Genomic DNA, 24361 nt, shown 5'->3' with positions numbered 1-24361 from the left:
TCAACCATAGCTAAGTCCCGAGAATCACCAAAATCAGTAAGGCGGAAAAGACCATGATCCTTAAGACCCACTACAACAATTGACTAAGTCGCCCTATCAATGATGGTACACTGATGTGAATTGAAGGTGACATCCAATTGTCGAGAATGTCGTAGTAATTGACTGACTTAGAGTAGATTTAGTTCCATCCCTGGAACAACACATCAAGGAAAATGAGATTCCTTCTAGCAGATTGAATCTGAATGTTGTCTTTACCAACTACAGTGTACTCTTCTTTGCCACCAAAAATAACAGAATTTGAGTAAGGCTAGCAATCAGTGAACCAATCTTTGTCGTGGGGGCAAAGTGACGCGAGGTACCTGAATCAATATACCAAGCATACGACTTCACATAATTTGCAGGTCTTTTAGCCATGAAGGCGTAAAAGGCAGATTCCATCTGCTCAATGTGCTTTGCACTATTCACTTTGGGTTGCAATCCTAATTCCTTAGATTAGGCAGCTAAGCATTTCCGACATTCAACCTTCATGTGACCAAACTTATGGCAATAGTTGCATTGAAAGTTCTTCTTCTCAGAGCCTTCTAAAGCTAGAGCAGACAACTTCTACTGAGAAGACTGTTGAAACTTGTCTTTATCCTGCTGAAAGGATTTAGCAGCAAAGGCTTGCTCTGTGGAAATGGAGTAGGAACTGCTACCAAACTATTGTTTCCACCAATCTTGCTAAAGCATAAGTGTGTAGAGATCCATGAACTTCAGATCAACACCAGAAGACATGATGTTAAGAGTCTCGATAAAATGCTCGTAGGACTTTGGTAAACTCCAGAGAGTGATAACCACAATGTCTTCTTCCTCCATCTTGCAACCAATGGCAAGCAACTAAACACGGATTTCCTGAATCTTATTCAAGTGAGCCTGCAGTGATGTTCACTCATCCATGATAATAAAAAACAAAGTGTTTTTCAAGAAGAAAGCTCTACTTTAATCTAAAGTCTCATGAAGATTCTTGAGATCTGTCCATATCTTGGTAGCGGTCTTGCTAGATGGAATCTAAGAGAGTTAATCATTAGCTACGGATAATTTGAGAAGCATCATCACCTCCTGATTATTCAAATCCCATGTATCTTCGTCAATACCAAGGGCAGTTGGACGTTGTGTAACACCCACAACAATCTGATCGATATTCCGATATTCAAAAATTGCTATTATCCGTTGCGTCCAAGTGTCATAATTCCGACCACTGATTTTTGAGGTGCTCTCAAGATATTTGTCAAAGATGCCATAGCACATTTTCCAATGAAAAAGCATGAGTATCTGTGATCGCACATTCTTCAAGGCATAAAATGTAAGACCTAGAAAATTTGAAGGATGACCTAGAAGAGAGCTCGAAAAGCACAAAAAGAATATGTTGTTGATTTCTAGATTCGCTGGCACAAAAACTGAGGCACCCAGAAAAATCAGACAACCCAGTTGAGCTCTCGAAAAACCCACCAAAAATATGTAAATAAAAATTGATCCAGTACACAAAATTAGGGTTTTGAACAAAAACAGCCTTGCTGCAAAAAAAAAAAGAACAAAAAATGGTGGAAATGTGCAGAAAAAACAAACGGCAGTTGCAGAAAAGTGGTCGTAAGAAGCAGATATTACAGAAAATAATTTCGAAAAATATGCTCTAATAATTTTGAACAAGAGATTGTAATATTTTTCAAAAAAATTCAAAGAATTGGCTCTGATACCATATTATGAAGCAATTGGTAAAGTACTTGCTTGTTATTAACAAAGACTAAGAGGTCTATATATACAAAAGAATAAAGCAATGTTTCCTTAAGAAACGATCGTAAACTTTAAAGGATAGAAATATTCTATTCTAGCTAAAAGAAAGCTAACAGATAACTACAGCTAACTAAATATTAGAGACATTCTAATATTTACAATAGATTACAAACAGATAACCATTAACTAATAATAAACGCTTATCTATTATTGTAATAAAATGAACATGTTAATGAATGGTAAGGCGCGAGAAATTGTTGACTGACTGATGTGGACAAGTGACAAAATATTTTTAAAAATGAAAAATTCTACTTGGTGGGTGTTTGTAATTTGTATTCATAACAGTTTTCTAATGGATATTCATTTTCAAAATCCTGTTCTTGTATTGTCACAATTTCATGCCTAGAAGCTTTGGACTTTTCAAACATATTCTCCTTGTAGAACATAAAGAATGATTTTAAAACGTGTTTCTAAGGGTTATTATCCTCCAAAAGAAGGTTCTGAGGAATATATAAATCCTGTGTTTCTGTCTGCATCGTGATGATGTAAGACTCACAAATGCATTTAAGGAACCCCTATTAGTTCAATTATACCTGCCATTAAGGGGGTCATTACAAAGTGAAAAATTAAGGGGGTAATTTCACCTTTTCTAGTTCAACCATCGAAGCACCCAGATTCACAGCAATAGTTTAAACAGCAATTGCCCCATTTAATCAAAGTCAAATGTCATCATCAAAAATGAAAAACTCCAGCAACACCAGGTAGCACCCCATTGTTAGTTGGGAAAGTCACTTGTAACCAACAATTGGGTTTAAAAAAAAGAGAAGTAAACTATAGGTCGAGTTTTTATATGTGTGTGCCCTAGCAAGGGGCTTAGCCAAACAGTAAAGGGACTAAATTGGCTAACATAGATACAAGTTCAAACCGTTATCTGGCCAAAACAGTTATCTATTTTTAATAAATAAAAAAAGCAAAACGAAGTGCTACAATTTTTTTCCAAAACCGCTGTTGGCTTTTCATTCTTCAAAAGTATTGGTGGTGAAACAATCAAGATGGAGGAATTATAGGGTAGAGGTGAATTTTAGGACAACCCGTCATGAAGGGTCTCCACAAAGCAGGCCTTTGTTAATCTCTAAAGCAGTCATCTGCCAGGCATGGGATCAGCTGTTGGCTATTAAATGAAAAACTAATAGACTATCAAAGAATCACAAAAGGGCCAAGTAGCAAATTATGGGTGGGCTAAGATCACTATTTGGTTTTAATCAAAACTCTTGTCTAGCGGTTCGCTCATTACAGAAGATTAGGGTTATACAGAAGTTTTAAAATGACAAAAACAAGTCCCAAACAAATGAACTTCCAGCCATCCCTTAGATAATTTTCGGTAAACAATTTCCAGCCTTTGTAGATATAGGTAAGTCCTCAAATTTAAGATATATAATAGTGACTCACAAAACAGAAAGGACGGGATAGGACCAATACTGGATGAAGAATAAACCATCATGGATATAACTTCCATTGGGTTATGACATCATGTATTATTTATCTCTAAAAGTAATGTTCAGAAAAAAAATCTGAGACGGAGTAGTATCATAACTATATGCAGAATTTACCAGCTTAGACAGCTTCCTTTGGAATGTGACATTATGTACAGATTATCTCTAGAAATAAAGATCTGAAAATGAAATTTTTGACAGACAACTTTGGAGAGAGGCAAAATAAGTTGTGCTATAAACAGTATGCTATCATCTCTTACCTGGATACAATCAAGAGCACCAAGCAACAATAGTTGTGTAATACATTTCCCTCTAATACATTTCAATAAAGCACTTTCTTCAATCTCAGTCGGTATTGGATCTCCATTGTCAGGTACCTGCCATTATACCCTATCAATTTGCAAGGTGATGGACTATAAATCAAACGTCAAATATAATTATAAACAGAAACATGTCAATGCATAGCTAAACGCTTCTATGGTTCGTATGAATAACATTTCTTTTGCTTTTAAATTTTTACAAATATATGTTCTCAAGTTTTTATAGCTAGGAATTGACTAAAAAATTGAAAAGCAGTTTGAGGATTATATTGGCATAAATCACATTATTCAGAACCCTGCATAGAGTCTGCATAGGATTAACTTTGGGATCTCCTCATTCTGATCATACAATGACTGATTAATGTCCAAGGGTCCCTATAAACAACCTAAATTTGAAAAATGACCCCAAAATAAGATTCGCCATGCTTACACCATTGCAATTTTTTCATCAAGATGGATCTATAAAATGTTTCTCTGAAACACAAATCCAAGATTGTTTTACCCCACCCTGCTAGGTGTTGATGAGAACCCTAAATTCTTACTATCTAAAAAGCTCTCAGCTTGTACCCACAAAAAGACAAGATAAAAGTGTCTGACACTTTTTAAACAACAACAAATCTAAAGCAAATAAAACAAAATTGCAAAAAGATACAGATTTACCCAGAATGTTGACATTTACTCAAAACTAGTATACACTGCAGCCCCTGAATCATGCGCAAATTGCTGCTCTGATATCAGTTGTAGTGAAACTACTTTACAAAAAGTGTGGAGTAGCATCAAAATATACATCGAAAGGATAGAAAGAGCAAAATGAAGAATAGAAGTGTAAATAAGAACAAAATGGTACCCATTCAAGCAATGTGAACCAGCTGTTGATGTTTGGTAGTTTCAGTCTGATAAACCTACGAATATATATAATTTACATATATGTGTGCTCATGAGATATAAGTTTATTATTATATGATAGATTTAATATAATAATGATATATAAAATTAACTATAATTAAATTTGTTATTATATTAATTATCTAATTAATGAATAGACATGTCCCTCGTGGGACATGTCTCTTCATAGCTTATGCTCATTATAAATAAGAGATCGCTGTCATTTGGAACACACATATCTAATATGGCCGCACTTAGTGCATTTGCAGCAATCCTGAAAAATAACATGGTATCAGAGCCAGCTGCAAATGTAGAAAAGAAAATGAAAATGAAAATAACAAAGATTATAACTTTCTGAACAGCTTTACGGGAGAAATTGGGGAGGGTAATAAGCCCATGATTTGATACATCTTATATCCTGAAATACTCCCTACTTCAATACGTGGTTTTCATTCTGAGCATACAAAAAGAGCGGGAGGAGTAGCAATTATTTGGACATTAGGTATTAAAAAATGCAGTAAACCTCAGAAATAATACTTACGTCAATCAAAATCTGATGAAACATTAAATTCAGTGTTTATATTTAAAACCTGAATCAGACATTTTTTCAAGTCTTCAAACATCGCATACGTAGTAGACCATATCTTGGAGAGTACGGATCAAACTTGCAGACCACTAACATCTCAAAGTACATACTATTGAAGTATATAAAACTGCAAACCAGTAACACATAGATTACAATCACTAAAGATGTTGTATTCCCGGGACTGTGTGCATTCGGAAGATTATGCAACTTGTGCAGACTGAAAAGTCTGTGTAGATTAGACGTAAGCAAGTTGACGGCAAAGGTACCAATAATCCACAGATTATGCCGACATAAGCATGTCGACGGCGAGTCAGACAAAAGCAAGTCAACAGCAAGTCGGGAAGCACATCCTATGTTGGAACAAACGTACTCTTCATCTGTAATTGATCCACAACAGCTGCCATTCAATTGGTCAAACAAGGCACTTTTCACATATACATTGGCATAGTGAAGGTCTTCAGCATTAATATCATAGACAACATTAGGGGAAAAGTAATGCTGTTTGTATACCAAAGCCATCATAATTCAAGAGGTGGGTGTAGTCAATGCATCTGCACTCACTATGTGACTGGATAATGTCTGCCCTCTTAAACAGGGTTTGTCGTAACCAGAAGAGTGATTAAGGTTTGGGGTGCCAATCACATTAAACTATGTGCCTTAATCTTTTCCTCCAAGATTGTTATTGCAAGAAAAGGGAGGATTGATATCAGACTCAAAGGGAGTCTGACACTTCTTCAAAGGTAAAGGAGCTCAGAAGATTGATGTTCAAAGGGGTCTGACACATCCGTCTAAAGGAGCGGATAGATGATATGTTTCAATTGATCTGAAGGAGTGGATAGAGGATATCTTTCAGTTGATCTTTGAAGATCTTGATCATATCAGAATCAGAGGGAGTTAGGACTTCAGGTAATGTTTTGGTATCATTTGTGTTACTGCATGATTTAATGGGCATGCCCACTATGTACATCACGAGAAAATGACAACTTCCAAATGACAATCACTTGTATTTTTTTCAAAAGTTATTGGAAGGTGACGATCTTACAATATAAGTCATGATATACATTTTATGTAAATGTTGAAACTGATCATGATGGATTATATCGTGCATATCAACAATGAAGTGTTAGATGTTATTCACTTGACAGTCTATGAGTTGTTTGTATAGATATATAATAGGTATTCGGTAAATATCATGTGTTAATATTTTGAAGGCCATTACCTTATTGAGTAATTGGTGAATATCATATGTTGATGTTCTGCAGGCCATTCTTAGAGTATTTGGTGAATATCCTATGTCGGTATTCTGGAGGCCAATACTCATGATAACAAATGTGATATCAAAATGTTACTTAGAGTATTTGGTGAATATCATATGTTGATATTCTAGAGGCCAATACTCATGACATCAAATGTGATATCAAAATAATCAAGTGAAGTGTTTTTTGCACAAGTCAGCCATGCCATAACCCAAGGATACTAATAAATGACTTGTCCAACATTTCAAGCATCCTCCCCCATCTAGTACTAAACAAAACATGCAAATAAATTATCAAAAAAAAAACTAACCACAAAAGGGCCTCCCTTGGCCAATACTCATGGGCTCAGTTTTATCATTAGGGAAGGGCAACCAACTAGATATGTAATGTCCCCTATTTGGGACATTAGAAATATCCAAGACTTATTTTATATAATGTTAAAATTGACTATGAGACGAAGACTCAAATTATTAAAAGGTCAATTTAATGTTATAACGAGGGTAAAAGGTCAAGGAGGAACAAGATGAAATGCCTTAAAGAAGTTGAAGAGCTACAAGGGAATAAGATGAAAGCCAGAGGGGAGCCGAAGAGTCTTGGTTTGTGTATTAAAACGGGAAAGAGGCTCATGGCTGGTCATGCTTGATTTTATGATTCAGTTCAGTTTTCTCTCTTGTGAGAGTTTTCAGAAAGCTTCAGCTTTCAGCTAGTTTGAAGATGTAGCCCCTCGTGCTAGCAGACAATAGACGCAAACCCATTTGTCCCTGGAGACATCAATTCAGGTGTTTCACATGTGCTTACAAGTTCTTATTCTAGTATTCCAATTGGATTGTTAATCTTTATTTAGGATTGGATTCATAGTACTGGTTATTGTATTGTTGTTGTATAATACAAAAATGTATTTTAGAGAGTTATAAGAGTTGTTGGTTTTACCTTATTGGTTTGTAATTCACGGATATATGTTCGACATCTTGAATGTTATTTTGGAAATGACAAATTGTTATCTTGTGGAGAAGCCTTTGGTTTTATTGTTGTCTTGTATTGCATGTTCTTATAATTGAATCCGAATATTATATTCAAAAAGAGGCTGAATAAATGCCGGTTGGTTTTTCTATTGTTTTCGATTGTGTTCGTAATACATCTGCAATATTCAGTTTTAAATATACTGAAAAAAGGGAAAACGAGATAATATCCGACTAGGGATACTATAGTGGTATCAGAGCTATGCATCCTGCCATCCTGTGAGGTTATTGATTTTATCAAATTTGAAGATTCATCTGGGTAAGAACAGGTGTGGAGATTTATTGTTTGTTTTGAGACTCTTACAGAGGGACATCAACTAAGGCAGGTATGGCTTAATGATGCTCGTAGAAGTCTATTATAAATGCAATAGTACACTGTAACTTGGGAATACCAGAACTAGGGCTGCCTATTCTTCATCACAAAGCTATTGAAGAGACAAGGCTCAGTAGAGACATCAGAGTACTTGACATGGAAGGGTTATCAATATCTTCACCTAGAGGGACATACTAGTGGAAATGATTGGGGAGCTCTTATTCAGCAGTTCAACAGACCTGACTCGGAAGTTTTTATTTTTACTCAGTATCTACGCCAGAGGTGCTGGAATCAAATTGCAAGCTGCTCATACAATTATTATATTGACACCGACTAGAATCCGCAAGTTGATCTACAGGCACAAGCAAGAGCTCACAGGATTTGGCTAGAAACGTGATGTTCTAAGTACTGCGTTGGAAACGGTTCAAATTGTAGAGGAAAGTTTGTTTCAGTGACTCTACACTTAGAAGTAAGTCTGTGTAGCATGAGCAGGCGTTTGTGAGTTTTAATACAACTGGAAATTGTAGGCTAAGTCTTCAGTATATACGGCAGTGAGGGTAGTGTTCTATAGCTGTTAGCAACATGTGAAATTAGTGAGAATGTTGGCACGTAACTAGGAGGAACGTGGTTACTGTTGCATCCGTCTAGTTTCGGTTTGTATTCAACACCGATGGGTTTAGCGTCCTCTTGGAGAGTGGGCACCCAATGTATATATCGGTCCCAAACAGAACGTAGAAGCCGCTAATATTCTTCTTTTCCCAGGACATAGTGTGAGGATTGGGAGTGACATTGATGTACGCCCTTATCTTAGGATGAGAGGAAATCAAAAACCGACTTCGCAAGGAGGAATACCTTAGGCAGACATAGCCAGTAACACCACAGGGCATTAGACTCTATCCTATGATACAGGCTACGTGAGGAGGTAGACACTATTTCGCAAAATACCCAACTCTTGATCGTCCATACCATTATATTACTGCTCTTTCATTCTACGACATATTTATAAAGGTTGAGGTAGAATCGTGACCACCATTTATAATCACAGTTTAAGCCTGATCAAGGATATTTCAGTCGACAAACCAATCTAAATCACAAAGAAGCATCGCATTGATATTGTTGAAGGGAGACGCAGACTTGGGAGACATTATTGATGATATACATCTTCTCTTTGATGAAGAAGATCCTTCTTCAATTGTTGCGAGAGAACACTCTGACCCTCTTGTCCATTCTCTACATGATCAATCTTACAAGGTTGATATGATTGTAGATCCTTATGTACAGTAGTTGCAGGAGTTCTCTTTATCATTCGAGGAGACGGTTCTTTGGGATATGTTGTACATCAATCCTTGCTAGATCCGAAATTATTCTTTTTAACAGTGTTGGAAGGGATGACCGTCAGTATCGACACAAGGACAGTTCAGCAATTTTCAAAGACACCATTCATCTTAAGGATTCTTTCTACACATTAGGGAAGCATCTCATATGTACCTATGACATTGTTTCTTCCTAAGGGGAGGAACATTATTCAGCAGTCATGGATCAACTTCTACATTCATCTTGGAGCAGCTATCACTGATCGACATTATACATTTGCGGGAGGGACTACCTTGTCTCCTTTCTTCTTCTTTTTCTCTCTTATGGGGGGGAACTTTTTCCTCTTATGGGGTTTTGTCCTTCTCATACTTCTCTATTGTATATACATGATGCATATTGTAATGAGGGGCTCTTGATTATTCCATCCATCCATCATGCATCTTGTTTTTTCATCTCTTTTTTTGGGGGAGGGTTTTTCCCATGAGGCTTTCCCTCTTTCTTCATTTTCAGAGAAATTGCATTGCATCGCATTATATGTAGAGCATTGCCTTTGTACATGGGTACCTAACATGGCCTAGTACCCAGGACCCATCGTCCATTTTCATTATAGCTTTTGTGAACTTAAGTGCATTCCCCTAAGTTGCACTTAAGGGGGGGTGTTAGTGTATATAATTAATTATTATTACACTTTACTTAAGTTTACTTAGGTTAAATGCATTATTTTATTATTTATCGTATACACACCTAGAAGTATGCATAGTTAGATGAGTTGTCTTGTTGACAACACAGGAGTTAGCAACTCTAATTTAGCATATGGTGTCTACAACATAAGAGTTTGCATAATCAACTGAGTTGTCATGTAGACAACACAGTTGTTCACACTCTAATTAAGCACATGGTGTTTACAACATCTTTCTACGTGACACACCTATGTATACTTATCCTCTCATCATCGCACTAACTTCTGTACTCAATGGAGGATAATCCACTCTTAGTGGACATGTGCTTAGTTGTGAGACTTATCACTTTGTTGACTCCTAGTCATTCCAGAGGCCTTTATATACAGGCACTTCTAGTGTGTATGTACATAACGATATTCTCATTATTGTTATTCTGATCATACTTTATTGGTCCATATTGCGCTATTGCATGAGCTTCTTGATCTTGGTGTTATTTTGCCCTAAGGCAAATTCTTACAAAAATAATACCATTGATGTATTGAATTTGGTTAATCTTGCTAAAAACTCGTTGCTATTATGTTCCTCGTCATCAGGTTGTCATTTCAGTACATTAGAAAAATATCTCTATTGGCCTTCACCAAGGAACCAAAAGGAATATTTTATAGGATTTTCATCATGTGATCAAGCTAATCTTTCTAATAGAATACTACATTTGTACCCCACATTTACAATCCACTCCAAGCCTAGGGAATTAATATTTGTGACCTTCCTTCAAAATTTGCTGTCTACACTTAAAAAGTGTAACTGCAGCTAATTTACTGCTAGCAGGTTTTCTAAAATAGTTAAATTTATTCCATGGAACAAGATCATAGATGCTTCAAAAGTTGCTGGATTGTTTTTGTACCAGGTGATGTACTTCTTTAGCTTAACCCGAATATTAGCTATCATTGTGACTTGAGATTTTATATCTGTTCTGGAAATCTATGTTACTAGGTACACCATGTAAAAGTCAAAAATGGGACTGGTTTTGGCATTGGTCCAGGTACAATGTGGGGGCCAGCCCCAGATTTGCCCAGGTAAACCCAGTACCCCCGGAAAAAATAACAGATAAAGAGCATTTTCAACAAAAAAAACATTTAACAATATTTTAACACCCAACAATTAATTATTCTACTCTAATTTACCTCTGTTTGGTGCTCAGAACTCATTTCACAAACACAAACCAAGAACAGCATTTTTTCCTCCAAGTTGCCATTGTTGGGTTTTGAAGGTTGCTTCAGTTTCTTTTGAAGGTGAAGGCCTCAAAGGAGTAAGACACACACCAAAAGGTTAGGAATCATTACAAAGGAGAGATTTGGTCATCGAAGGTTAGTAAATCTTTTATTATTTTCAAGTTTTGAATTACTTTTTCAGGGATTTTTTATTTTTATGGCAAGGTTTTTGAAAAAATGTACTTTTTATGCATGATAAGGGGCTATTATGTTATTTTATTTAAGATATTAAATAAAGTTTTCTGATTGAGGTTCATACAGATGTCTAGAAATGGAAATTCTAGTATGGTTGCCTAGGGTAAGAATTAAGAGTCGTTTTAAAATTTAGCTTCGCCTCTTGGCAATATGCAATAACTAAACAAATGTCTGGTACTAGGAATTTTCCTTGGCAGTGTAACCAGTTTACAGAGTATACGAGCTCATTTTTTTGAACGAATGATCACTTATGTTCCATTCCTTTACAAGGAATAAAAGATTGTCAGGAGCCAGAGAAAAGGGCTTCCATAGGATCTCGTGTTGGCCTTTATTTAAGAACAGAAGAATGCAAACATCATTAGTATCAAACCAAAGAGTACTGCACACAAAAGTAGATGAGTTCATATTTTTCAGTGAGAGCTCACTTATGTGCCATTCCTTTACAAGGAATATACGCTTGTCAAGAGCAAAATAAAAAAGGGCTGCCACAAGATCTAATGATGGCTTATAGTAAAGAACAAAAGGATGCCGACTTGAGACAAAGCAAATCAAAGAGTATTGCACACCCTTTTACCAAGAAAGCTCCTAGTGGCTTCACACAATGAGCTGGCTCAAGTCAATTCATTTTAATGCCACCATTTTTTGAACAAGACAATGGTTTAGTTTCACAAAAAATAGTCCCTTTGGACAAGATCTTCAAAAATGAAACCAATGATGTGGCAGATCAAAATATTGCTCATTTCATTTATGGAAGTGGGCTTCCTTTCAACATTGTTAGATCACATTATTGGTGAGAGATGATAAAGACCCTTTGCAATTCACCTCTTGATAATGTTAGCCCCAGGCATGAAAAGGTGCTAACCACATCATTGATGAAGGAGAAAGCTCCAATAGATAAAACATTGAGAAAGATCACAGATACATGGTCTGAAAGAGGTGTGACCATCATTTCTAATAATGGAAAGAATGCAAAAATATACCATTACTCAATATTATAGCAGTGTCCCCTAAAGAAGAGATGTTTTTGAAGGCACTAGATTGTGAGGGGCAAGTAAGTGATGCAAGTTTCATTGCCAATATCCACATAGAACCAATTGATGTGGTGAGACCTGAAAAAGTTGTCCAAGTCATATTAGACGATGCTAGAAATTGTAGGGCAGTTGTGTTCATGGTGGAGGTTAACTATGGTCACAATTTTTGGACACCTTATGCAGTCCACTCACTCAATATTGCGAATATTGTCAAATAGATTGAATGAGTCAAACAAGTATAAACATAGGCCATGGAGATTCAAAAGTTTGTGACTAATCGTCATATGTCACGAGCACTATTTAGAACCTTCTCCATGTTGGAGTTTTTGAATGTAATTTATATTTACTTTTTTAATATGTATTTTTTATTGTTGAGCTTGATATGTGACATGTATCTACTTTAATAATATGTTAGACTGTTGAGACATGATTTGCATCACATAATCAATTTAAAATGACTTGTAAAGGTGTGTAATAGTGTAAGGCCTTAAACTCTATGGTCGTCAATAGCTTAAGTAGTGTATGGAAGCAGTCAAGCAAAAAGCTCAAAAACTAAAAGCAATGATCACAGATGATGAGTGGTGGGCTTGTGTGGAATATGTTTTGAAATCATTGGGCCCATCAAGAGTGTGATTAGGAACGCTGATACAATTGCCCATGTTTGGGTGAAATTTATGATGGTATGTACTCCATGGTGAAGAAAATAAGAACAATAATAGATGCCAAGGAACATGACCCAAAGGAAACAATTTTCAAGAATGTGTAACAAATAATTGACCACTGGAACAACCACCCCCTTACATCTCTTGGCATTCAATTTGTTACCAAAGCATTATAGAAAACTCAAAGGGGTTATTTCATTGTCGACGAGGGTGGTAACATATACTGATGGGGAGGTTTCTACTAGCTATTAGGCTGCATTTAGCAAGATATACATAGACAAAGAAATCCAAAATATTGTCCTCGGTGAGTTTTGTTATAAAAGTGGTGTCTCAACCTTAAAATTAAGTAAAAAGGTATTTTTGATGACAAGGCATATTGATACTGAGTATGAGGGTTTGAGGGCGGCGAGCCCCAACAGGATTTGGGGAGCCAGCACCTCCAAAACAAAATTTTGTATTATCATTATGAATCTTGAAATTTTATCATTAGGTCATAGAGCTAATGTTAGATATTTTGTGCACTTTTTTTCTCAAAAAGACAACCTTATTTTGTGAGAATATTGTATTGTGATGTATTATGAGGGTTTGAAAGCTGTTGAGTTGCCTCTGGTTCACTGCTGGCAATACTTCTGCAAGAAGCTTGGTAAGTATATTGTAATTTGTTGTCAATTTTTTAATAACAAATTGGGCGATTTTTGGAGTGCGAGGCTTTTCTCTTGAAAGGGTCTTCCCCATGAACCACTATGTTGTATACATCTTATTTATGTTTGTTTGTTTAGCTGTTGTAGCTGTTGTAAAGATCTAACAAAGTTTTTTCATAACCCTGCTCTCAAGGTTAGTGTAGTAAGTTATTCGACTGCCTTAGCTCCAACCTTAGTCTTCTAACACATAAGAAACCTGCATACAATGGGTGAATGACAAAGAATTGGGATCTAGTCCCTAAGTGTACTAACTTAGATGTTACATGTGCACAACCTACCCAAGTCTCTCTGATTGAGGCAAATCCTACACTTGACACAACTAGTGGAATTGGTAATCACACGGATTGTAATTAGAATTAAGTTGAAAATTGAAACAAATTTTCACCTTGATGCTTCAGATGAAGAAGAATATTAACATTAAAAAGCGATTGTAATTAGAATTTTCATTGTGTAGTAACATTTTGAGACGGGTGTTACCATTTGTACAAATTATGAATATGATATTAAGATTTATTTAAAAACACTATATATTTGTAATTATGAATCTATGAGTATCATTATCTAATAATTTATGATTTTAAACATTTACATACATATATTGTCATGCCCATACTCAAGGAAAAGAAATTATTGTACATCCATATCTATTTCCAGCTCTTGTACCCGCAATTATACTCGAACCGACTACTTAGGTTGTCAATTGAAGTTCTCTAAATCCTTTCATTCAAAAACTAACGATCAAACTGAGATAAATCTCCTCTTCTTGGTTTGTGTCCTTATATTAAAACAAAAAGAAAAGCAATGGAAAATGTATCTTCATGTGTTGCAGCATGATTATAACGAGTCTTTCATGAATCACCTAGAATTGGTGAGTTCCAAGGTGAGTGACCCCAAAAGACTTCACGAGTCTCAAAATCGATCTACTCACCAAACTCATTATATCTTCAAGACTCACCAAACCCAACTAGTCTAGCATGGTGGAATCAGCCATTTCAGTTCTTTTTGTTTTTTTTTTGTACATGCACAACCTTTTTTTTCCCATCTAGTAAAATGAAAAAGGTGAATGCATGAAGGTCCATGAGCTTTGAAGGACCTTACTTAAATACATGTGCTTTTGAAGATCTTCACTTGGCTCAGCCCTCAACCTTGTTGGTGGCACTGTCCTTTTACCCCAAACAGGGTGCTGCCCCTTGAACCCCTTAGGGTGTTACCCTCAAATCCTAACCATGTAATAAGCCAATAGTTAATCATGATCATAAAATCTACAAAACACATATTTCATGTTGCAAATCTCTTTGTTTTCATAGTCAGAGACAAAATTTAGGATATTCTTATTTGATAAATTGGCCAACTTGTTTAGTGTACAAGGACCACTACATGCAGTGTAAGCATTCTACATCCATTTAACTGTCGAATTCAAGTTAAGTCATCATTGACAAAATGCCATTTTCTAACTCATAGAAGTTAGAACAATCCAAACTACTGACCTTTGTTAATGATCTTGACAAAAAAGCATGCAGGAACGATGATTTCAAGAAAAATTAATAATAAAGCTCTCACTTGAATATACACAATAGTCACTAAGACAAGCGAATATCATGGTTAGTTAATCATCAAAGACCCCTCTTGTACACTGATGCATGACTTGCCATGACGTTGGTATGAGGAATGTAGGTTCCTCTAAGCCATAAACTTATACTTTAAATTTGATATTTATTTTGATGTTGTGGATGTCACAACCCTGCAAATTATAAGATTACATCATTTAGCTGAAATCACAATCTGTAAGAATTAAAATGAAAAGTTGCATCCCTTGCAAGGAAAGAGTAGAGTTGTCCTCCATTTTGTCATCACAAAATGGACGTAACAGTACAAAACTTTTCCAGTTTAGTTTTTCTTTCCTCTAAGATAACTTGTTATTTGATTGACAAAAGTTGATAAAAACGAATGATACCAATTCATATACCAGAACATTTTACTGAAGGTTCTGTTAATTTCTAGGATCTCTGCAAATGTAATAATATTGCCATTATAATTGATATTTTCCAAATGTAGATCCCAAGCTCTTATAAATATAAGAGTAGGAGACATGTCTCATGAAGACACATATCTTTATGATTAATCATTATTAGTTAAGATATATTAACAATATAAATCACAACATAACATATGTTTATATGCTATCGCATTCTACAAACCCAATTACATATTTACATCAAGTGATAATGACGAATTTTTACCACATAATTACATCTGATAAATCCGATTTTGGTAAAAACTCACATTTTTAAATACTGAAATTCTCATCTTGCACGAATCAATATGCTTACTTGCATTCTTGGCCATTCAAAACAAAAGCCTCATTATGTCTACATGTAATCCATCATCCTAAACCCGATTTTGGTCATTTTAGCCCAAAATACAAGAGGCCCCGTTCATTTCCAACCTTCTAATGTGTTCAATAAGTATTTAATCCATACTTCGAACCCCTATCCTTCATTGATCCGACATTGCAACTCCCAAAGCCTTCGTGGATCCAATCCCATCAGATGATGTATTCACCCTTTGCAATTTCCATGTTGCAGCACAAGATATGTCCACGCCTCCAAAGGCCAAAGGAAAAAAAGTATTAGTACAATACGGAGCTAGCTCACGCAACTCCATCACAAGTTTCATCTACTTTCGATAAGATCTCAAATACAGAGTGTTCATATTGACATGGCTAATTTCTTACAAAGCGTTGAAACATCTTCCAGTCATGCTATGCAGCGCATCAAAAGAAGTCGCATCCATCTCCTATCGACCTTTCCTATGGTAGCCCTCGAACCCAAGTTCGTGTGGGAATGCGCAAATCACTTTGATCTCAAGTCAAAAATGGTTAAAGCATGCAGACGGGAAGGTAATTTTCAGCTTCCATCCGGATGTGATTGAGAAAATCTTCATGGTCCCCAAAACTTTGGAATTCATGGATCTAACGAAAGAAAGATCCTTGCAGCTATGGAATCAAAATAAAATAGATTATCGGAGCCATGCTAATGACAAATGGTTGATCAATAAAAGATCAAACTTCCCCAAATGGCCAAGGACAATACACAGATCTGATTTCTCCCAAGAGGTCAATGATCTGTTCACCCTTCTAACCAGGATCTATGGTCTCAAAGAATCTAACTATTTTGAGATATGGATGTACAAATTCATCTATCAAATCATCGAACCCAGAGAACCCATCTACTGGGATGAAATCATAAGTACAACGTTATGTGAGCAGTTGGTTCATGTGAAGACGTCTTTCTCATTCCACATAAATTCACACTTAGTCTACATCGCTGCAACTATGGGGGACGTTTTCAGGACTCTCTACCAAGGGAGACTAGTCTCTAGTTCCCATATAGAAGTACTATGATCAGCTCACTGTCACGTAGAGGAAGTACCACCATAGAAGGGTGCTAGATGCATTTCACGAGCATTACAAGTGCCTTTACAACAATAAGCTAGCAACAAGGAGAGTATCAGATGAGGCATGGGAGAAAGTAAATCAGTACGGATGCATTTTCCTGCAATTTCCAACTTTCACTTACCTGAGAGTTGGTTACTCTGAAGGAGAACCATACAATTTGCCAAGATATCCTACTGATAGGATTATTCTCATGGAAGTGCAGTGATATCAAACCAACCAGCATAGGCCAGGATTCGGGATTTCCACCACTAAACCTCTTCAAATTGGCAAATGTGCACTTACCTCAGTGTACAAAGCAAAATTCATGGAATCCGAACTTCAACTCATGACACTGAAGAAGTTCAAGGCCAAGATCTGACTTTGATTACACCGACATGCATTCCAAGATGAAAAGGGCATTCACCCATGTTCATCACATTGAGGATGTATGAATTGATTTATGCAGCGAGGTAGACATCATCAGGATGGACTATTGTAGGCTCACTCTTCAACAAATCATTGATCTTGACTTGGTCCCTATTCTAGAAGAGGTAGAGGAAGACTGCATAATTCTAGATAAAATTCCACAATAGCCAACAAGAGAACCTTCTTCCTCTTTCAATCCAATGGAAGCAAAAAGAATCAGCTTCGACTTTTGATAGATTTCAATCCATTTTGCTGAATACCAACACATGGCTAAAAAGCAACAATCTAAAAAGACTCAAGCTAAGAGTTGGAATAGATTGTAGCCATTTTAGACCAATTGGAAGGAAATCTCAAGTGGAGGTAAAAAGGAAAGATAGTACATCCTCCTCGGAACCAACCAAGAGTTTCAAATTAAAGCTAAAAGGAGGAATAGTTGTCATTCCACCCTCACATTCATCTACAGCACCTCTCCAAGCACAAGAATCAAATGATGAGGAAAAAGAGGGAGAAGTAATGATCATATCTCCTCCACAACCACCAAGCAACCAAGAGTCGTATACCCAAGAGGAACAATTCTTGGCTGCCATAGACAATGATGTAGATTATTTACGCCTACGATTCCCATTTCAAAGGTGAATTTGTCAATGTTGCCTAAATCTTATGTGGCTCCTATTCTCACCGCAAAGCAATGTGAAAACCTGGAAAATGTGCTTGACGCTTTTCCAACTCTCACTGAGGGACAAGTTTCCCAAATTGATACCTCGATCGCAGGGTTTGAGACATTCATGACAGAGTCCTCCCAAAGGATACCCATCATCCTAGCTATGCAAACAAAAGCATGCACTATGATGACAGAGATACAATCAAGATCAATATCTATCATAGCCACCATACCAGTTTCAGAGGATGAAAATTTTAGCTTGCCCGCATGGTTAGGAAACATTACCATGAAGAGGAGCAAGAATGAGCTACCCCCAGACAATCTTCCTCCAAAGACGAACAAGTCTAAACTTCCTATGCACAGGGCAAAGTCGTCTCAAGAATCCTTGTTGATTCCAAGAAGACTAAATACGTTGAGATTACAAAACCTCTAGTGGATAAACCAGTCCAAGAGCTTAATCTCTTTGATTACAAGTTCACCAAAATTGAACTTGGGAAACAATCACAGTTGGGATGTCAAAAAGACACCCAGGATGCAATATTACCTTGTCAATGAGGAAAGACAAACTCAAAGAGAGGAAGACTCAACTGAAATTGGAGAATGGTCACCTTCACGAGGTGAATCAGAAGGCTTGGTTTGAGGAAATTATTACAAAGGTAGTCCAATCAATTAAAGATGCGCTCAAAGTCCTTGAACGTATCAAAGGTATTGAAGAAAGGCTTCATGATATGCTTGCCTCCTTCAATCAAGAGACTAACACCCTAAAAGAAGATCTGAGCACATGGGACCAAATGTCAGAAGCTGATTTGGATGTTTTGATCACATAAAACATCATTCCATCCATGGACATGTTCTATGAGTATTAGGGACTCATGGGTCACAAAGTGTAGGTAATGGAAAAGTTGTTGACAAAGACACAAGAAGCCCTCGAAAACTACCAAGTTGTGGAAATTGAGATCATGGGCGATCTAAAGCTGATGGAATGCAAGGTGCTCACTGAGGATGACAATTTGTTCACCAAATTAGACATGACTAGTGAGCTATAAGTGTAGTTATAGAGATTAAATCTTGCCCATTATTCACTCCACGAGTAAGTGGATTCTTTCTTAAAATAAAACAAAAGAATATCGGTAACATCCCTTTTGAAATCTCTTAACTTCTTGCTTTCCTCGAGTTGATCCAAGGAACAGTGAGAAGAGGGAGCCTTCCCTTTAAGGTAGGAGAGACTGTCTCACATACTGTGACTGGTCAACCTATTTTGCAACTGAATTTGCATAAACTGTCGGTAGCAAAATACCCACCCAACAAGTTGTAAATCCACTGAAAGATATATATATATATATATAACGATAATTCACTTGTTGAGGAGCAAAGGAAAGGAGAAAAATAAGAACCAGAGCAGTCTTAGGGCAGCAGACACATGAATACATATTTGTGGCAGATATACGAATACCTGTAGGAAACATGAATACACAGCAGATTGGAAGTAGAATATGCATATCGGATAAGGAATCATCAATCCACCAAAATAACATCAACACTTCAGAACAGCAAATCAGGATCAGATCCATTACTAATTGCAAGCAATAACACTTCTGTTTATTGTCAGCAAAATGTAGGGTAATCCCAAAAAGGGGACATTACAATGGATTTCATAATCCATGAGATCTGTACACATTTGACGATATTTACAATTTTAAACCTATTAATCTACCGAAGTTTCCTTCAACTAAAACTTAAAATCCATTTCATACTCATGTTCAATGTATTCATTGTATGTTTTAAATCCTAAAATCACTAGACTTCATGGATTTCTCAATTTGCCAAATCCTTGTTGAGTTTATGTGCTGAATTTAAGGTGAGTCTGATTCTTTTAACACTGGTTATTATACAGCTTCCTTTATAGAGCAACTTTCATTCGAGATTTGTTATCAAAATCAAACAATCAACCCTTTGCAGCTTTGTGATTCCGGTAGCTCCACTCACAAGCTCTTCATCACATCAACAAAAGGTTGCATTCCATCCACAGGTCATAATACATTATTAAAGACTTGAGCCACATATAAATACCTTCAAGACCAGCCAATTTGTACTTATAAATCTTTGAAAACTATGTAATTGTATATTTGCTCAGGAACATAAAATAATAATAATTTGTCCCTATATTTCCCTTCCCTTTCTACACCACAAGAAAGTTTCAACCTAGGAATTAAACCACAAACCTGAGTGGGAGATGCTGGAACTAAAACATCTCCTGCACGTGCCTTTGATTTAAAGGTAAGATTCTTAAGCAGCAACGTATCCATCATGTTTCCCATAATCTTTTGCCCAAGGGTCTGATTCCTGTACGGATTTCCCCTTGCTTGACTTGAGTCTGTTGATGATGACGGTATGCCTGCAGTATGTTTAAAATACACATTAAAATGGACAACCTAGTCTTCAGGAGAGTAAAAAGAAACTGTATCTATATCATAAAAGCAAAAGATCAAAGATTTTGCCATAATATACAGGAAGGTGCAGACAGCTTGAAAACAAGAATTAGATACTTTTCAGCTCAATAACAACCTTCAGAATCCCCAAGGTTTGAGCTGCCTTGTTCATCTCGCTCCCAAACTTCCCCATCTTGATGATTGTGAAAATCACTATTGTGAATGCTTTGGGGTGTACTGAAAAGTGAATTTCCATTCTCACGACTGTTGGGGGTCTCTTCATCCAATCCTACACCGTTGACAGTGGTTCTATCTTCTCTTCTATTCCCATTGCTTGTTGCACTGGTATTTTGCCTTCTGTACTCAAAACCATGTGTATTTGGTAGTTCAAGGGCTTGTGTTGTATAAGATGCATCACTGATCATCATAATTAAACAGTTGAGCACAAGGTCCAAAATATTATTTTTATAAAAGTGAGATATATGGCACAAAGATGATGCACTTCAGGAACTGTATGTAATTGTATAAATACATGTGAGAAAAATATATAAACACATACCGAATACTCGAATTTTTCCTCATGTAATCAAGGCCATGTGTGTTCAGTAGTTCTAGGGGTTGTGTTGTATAAGATGCATCACTGCCATTATGATAAAATGGTTGACTATAAGGTTCAAGTATTATCATTATTAATTGAAATGTTAAATATAGTGCATTTAAGTAATTCTCCTCAGAAAATCTAAAACATAGATGGCTAGGACAAAATATAGCATATACATACCGAATACTTGAGAGTAATGTGTTCCAGTCCTTCTCATTAAACTGTTGACCTCCAACATCTATTAAATGCACCAAAGCACCACACGAAATAGAAGCCACTGCTTGGTCTGGCTTTTTAGCACAATCTAACAGCAGTCCCAGTAGGGAAGGTAGCAGAAATGAAACTTCCTGTGAATGATAGAGGCAACAGTATTCAGTATGGTAGAAGAGGTTTTTACCCAGAATGCGACTTTCTGCTTGCTTTATTTCGATTAAATAAATAGAGCTTTTTTTCAAGATTACCATCTTTATCCTTGTAAACTCTGAGAAATAGAAATTGCATTCAAAAGTGACATAAAAAGTGCAGTGAGCCAGTTGATCAAAAAAGAGTTTATCCAGCAAATAAAATAAATGGCAACAAGTAACAAAGCGAGCAGGTGCTCCATCAGCCACCTTATAAAAGCTACTGAAGAGATCACAAAGCAATTGAAGGGAATGAATGCACGTGTCACGAAGCCAATGATCCCCTGAAGCAGACATATTGCCATCCTTTCCTGCATGCCTTACTTGATCAAATATGGGGAACAGCACACGATGAAACACATTCTCCCAAAATGATGATGAAAACTTGTGACCCCTCTCCTTTAGCAAGTCAAATAGCACCTCAAGTGCACAATTTCTTACTTCAGTCCTAGGATCAGAAGTCAAATCTGACAAACCCGCTAGCATTGGAAACCAGTAATGTTCTGTTACATCAAAGTCGCCATCAACCCCTATAACTTCAACAGGCTTTAAAGCCCCACCAGGAATAAGGCCCTGCAAGCACATAAGAAAATATAGATCAATGCTTTCAGCTAAATGGACTCAGCAAAAGAGAAATCTTCACTGTATGTAAACAAGTACTCCAATACTGCTCATATTTAACTTTTATGAAATCCTAACAAGATAAGACATGGTTATACTTCAACATGGTTAAAAAGGCACCAGAACATAGAAACATACCAGAACACATGTTTTGATAAAAGAAAGCACAGAAAACATGAAAATTTGTATAAAATTTAAACAGCTGTAACATAGTAACGTGTCATCTCAACACATCAGATAATGCTTTGGTGAGAATAGGCTGAAAAAAACCAAACAATATAAGGAAGAGACTCGCTATTATGATAATGATGGATTACGCTCAATTTTGATGGCACTGCTAGAGAAACTCCAGAATACAGGGATGAGATCATCAGTGTTTCTATGAGTTTTGAGGGCAGGAGATGACGGGTCAGGGAGAAAACAATTTGGGGTAAAAAAAAAATGTAAATTTGTATACATATGTATATGTATAAATATACATACATACATATGTATGTGTGTGTGTATGTATATATTCAACATTTAAATAACTTTAAAAAAACTATAAGAATCAGAAATTTAAAAATTAGGTGCAAGAGATTGTGTGTTGAATATGTAATAATAAAATCAGTAATCCCAAAATCCATCTGGGAATCCCAATATGAATCATTATACGTTTTCCATTTATCAACATTTAAAAGCACAAACTAAGGTGTCCAAAGGAATGCTAGCAAAAGCATTGCTAAGTTCATACTACAGCTACACTGAACTTCAAGCTCAAAAATCAGAGGCTTTGTCCAATCGATATCTCCAAAATCGCTCTTCAATAGTAGAACTATTTAATTTATTTGCCTTCTATAATTGGGTACCAACCACGCCTAGAACCTAGTTCAAATGAACATGTGCCAACTATCTAGACTTAATATCCCATCATATTGTTGAGCTCTCCTACATGGGCAGCTTGCAATCAATGAGAAGCAAGGCATGAGGAGCACAAGATTATACTGAGAGTGAGCATGAAGAGTGAAAAGGAAAACATCACTTCTGCCCTTCCCTGTCTGTCAACATCTGTGATTAGGGCTACTTAGACATATGTGTAAAGTCGTATGTTTCACGGCTGCACCAAATACCTCCTGCCTTTTGTATTGTATGGGCATTGCAAGGTTGGAAATTTTATGTGTTAGATAGGATCCCAAGGAAGTGTAAGACTTCATGGTTGGGTAGGAAAGTGCCTCAACCATATTTTTATGTTTTGTAAATTCCTACCAGTGATGATCGAATGGCGAGAAGGTCATTCATCACAACTTGTACTTATATGTTGGTTAAGCACACTTGCATAGATGAAAATATAAATTCTTATTTATGTTAAGATGTAACATTTGTTTGACAACTTAAATTTCTTTTGAAATATTGTGGTGACAAGATGAGCTTGGGGGCCTCACATTAATGGAAAAAGTGGGTCTGCTAATCTTTCTAGGTGATTGGCAAGCATACCTAGAAGATTTGTGTGGATCACATGATAAATATTGTATTTTTATGATGTAAAAATGTCTGACGTGCAGGTCGACATTTTCTATGATGTTCATCGATGTATGACACTTTGGATTTATGTTTGATGTACTACTATGATGGAATGAAATTTGACATGTAGATCAACTTCTTGAGTGTATTCATTTATGGCATAGTCATGTATGACGTGTTCGACTGTTTGGTCAAAAATTGGCTTATGAAATGTAATTAATAGTGTATCTCTCATTTCAACATGTAGGTCGAAAACTAGTATCAAGTTACATAATTATTGCAAGACATTTTATCTACTAGTTGATTTGACTATATGTAGTCAACTTTTGACTTTGACTTGATTTGATTTTTCTGCTCTTTGTAGTTTTTGACCTATGTGGGAAGTGTATGGAAATGTGATCTTCTTGTGAGTATGTAGAAGGGTATGTATAGATCCTTCTTTTATCTATTTTCGAGAATAGATTGCATTGGTGCTATGTATATGTGATGATCCACCTTGTGCAACTCTTATTTTATTTGAAGTTGTCAACACATTTGACTCAGTCAACATGGTCGATGAACATTGACCGATGATTTTGTTGTCTTGAGTTGTTTATTTTAAACTCTTAGTCGATATGTTTTTCGACGTAGACTTAGTCATTATGTATTCAACTTAGACTTATGGTCAACATTGTTCTAATGCATTTGACTGTGTGGCCTTTTATCATTCAATTTACTTATCATATTGGTTGGATATATGTCGTTAATTTTAAGCTAAATGATGCTTTATGATGTAAATTTATTGGGATGT

At 36.2% G+C, this 24361-nt stretch overlaps 1 protein-coding gene across 1 annotated transcript in view; it reads right to left on the bottom strand.

Annotated features, from left to right (window-relative positions):
- ATMIN7 (HOPM interactor 7) overlaps positions 1–24361 on the bottom strand; it is a 114348-nt gene that overhangs the window by 28751 nt on the left and 61236 nt on the right. The window contains exons 26-31 of the mRNA XM_089814033.1: positions 21661–22023; positions 21230–21396; positions 21008–21088; positions 20585–20865; positions 20242–20414; positions 3524–3640 (exon numbers count right to left, since the gene is read on the bottom strand). Coding sequence (XP_089670159.1) covers positions 3524–3640; positions 20242–20414; positions 20585–20865; positions 21008–21088; positions 21230–21396; positions 21661–22023 — 1182 coding nt within the window. The remainder of the gene's footprint in view (positions 1–3523; positions 3641–20241; positions 20415–20584; positions 20866–21007; positions 21089–21229; positions 21397–21660; positions 22024–24361) is intronic.

The sequence above is a fragment of the Cupressus sempervirens genome, chromosome 2 (assembly GCF_028749045.1).
Source record: "Cupressus sempervirens isolate cs-2001-9-10 chromosome 2, ASM2874904v1, whole genome shotgun sequence".
NCBI lineage: Eukaryota > Viridiplantae > Streptophyta > Pinopsida > Cupressales > Cupressaceae > Cupressus > Cupressus sempervirens.
The sequence above is the reverse complement of the archived record's forward strand: the minus strand, read 5'-3'. Positions and strand labels throughout refer to the sequence as shown.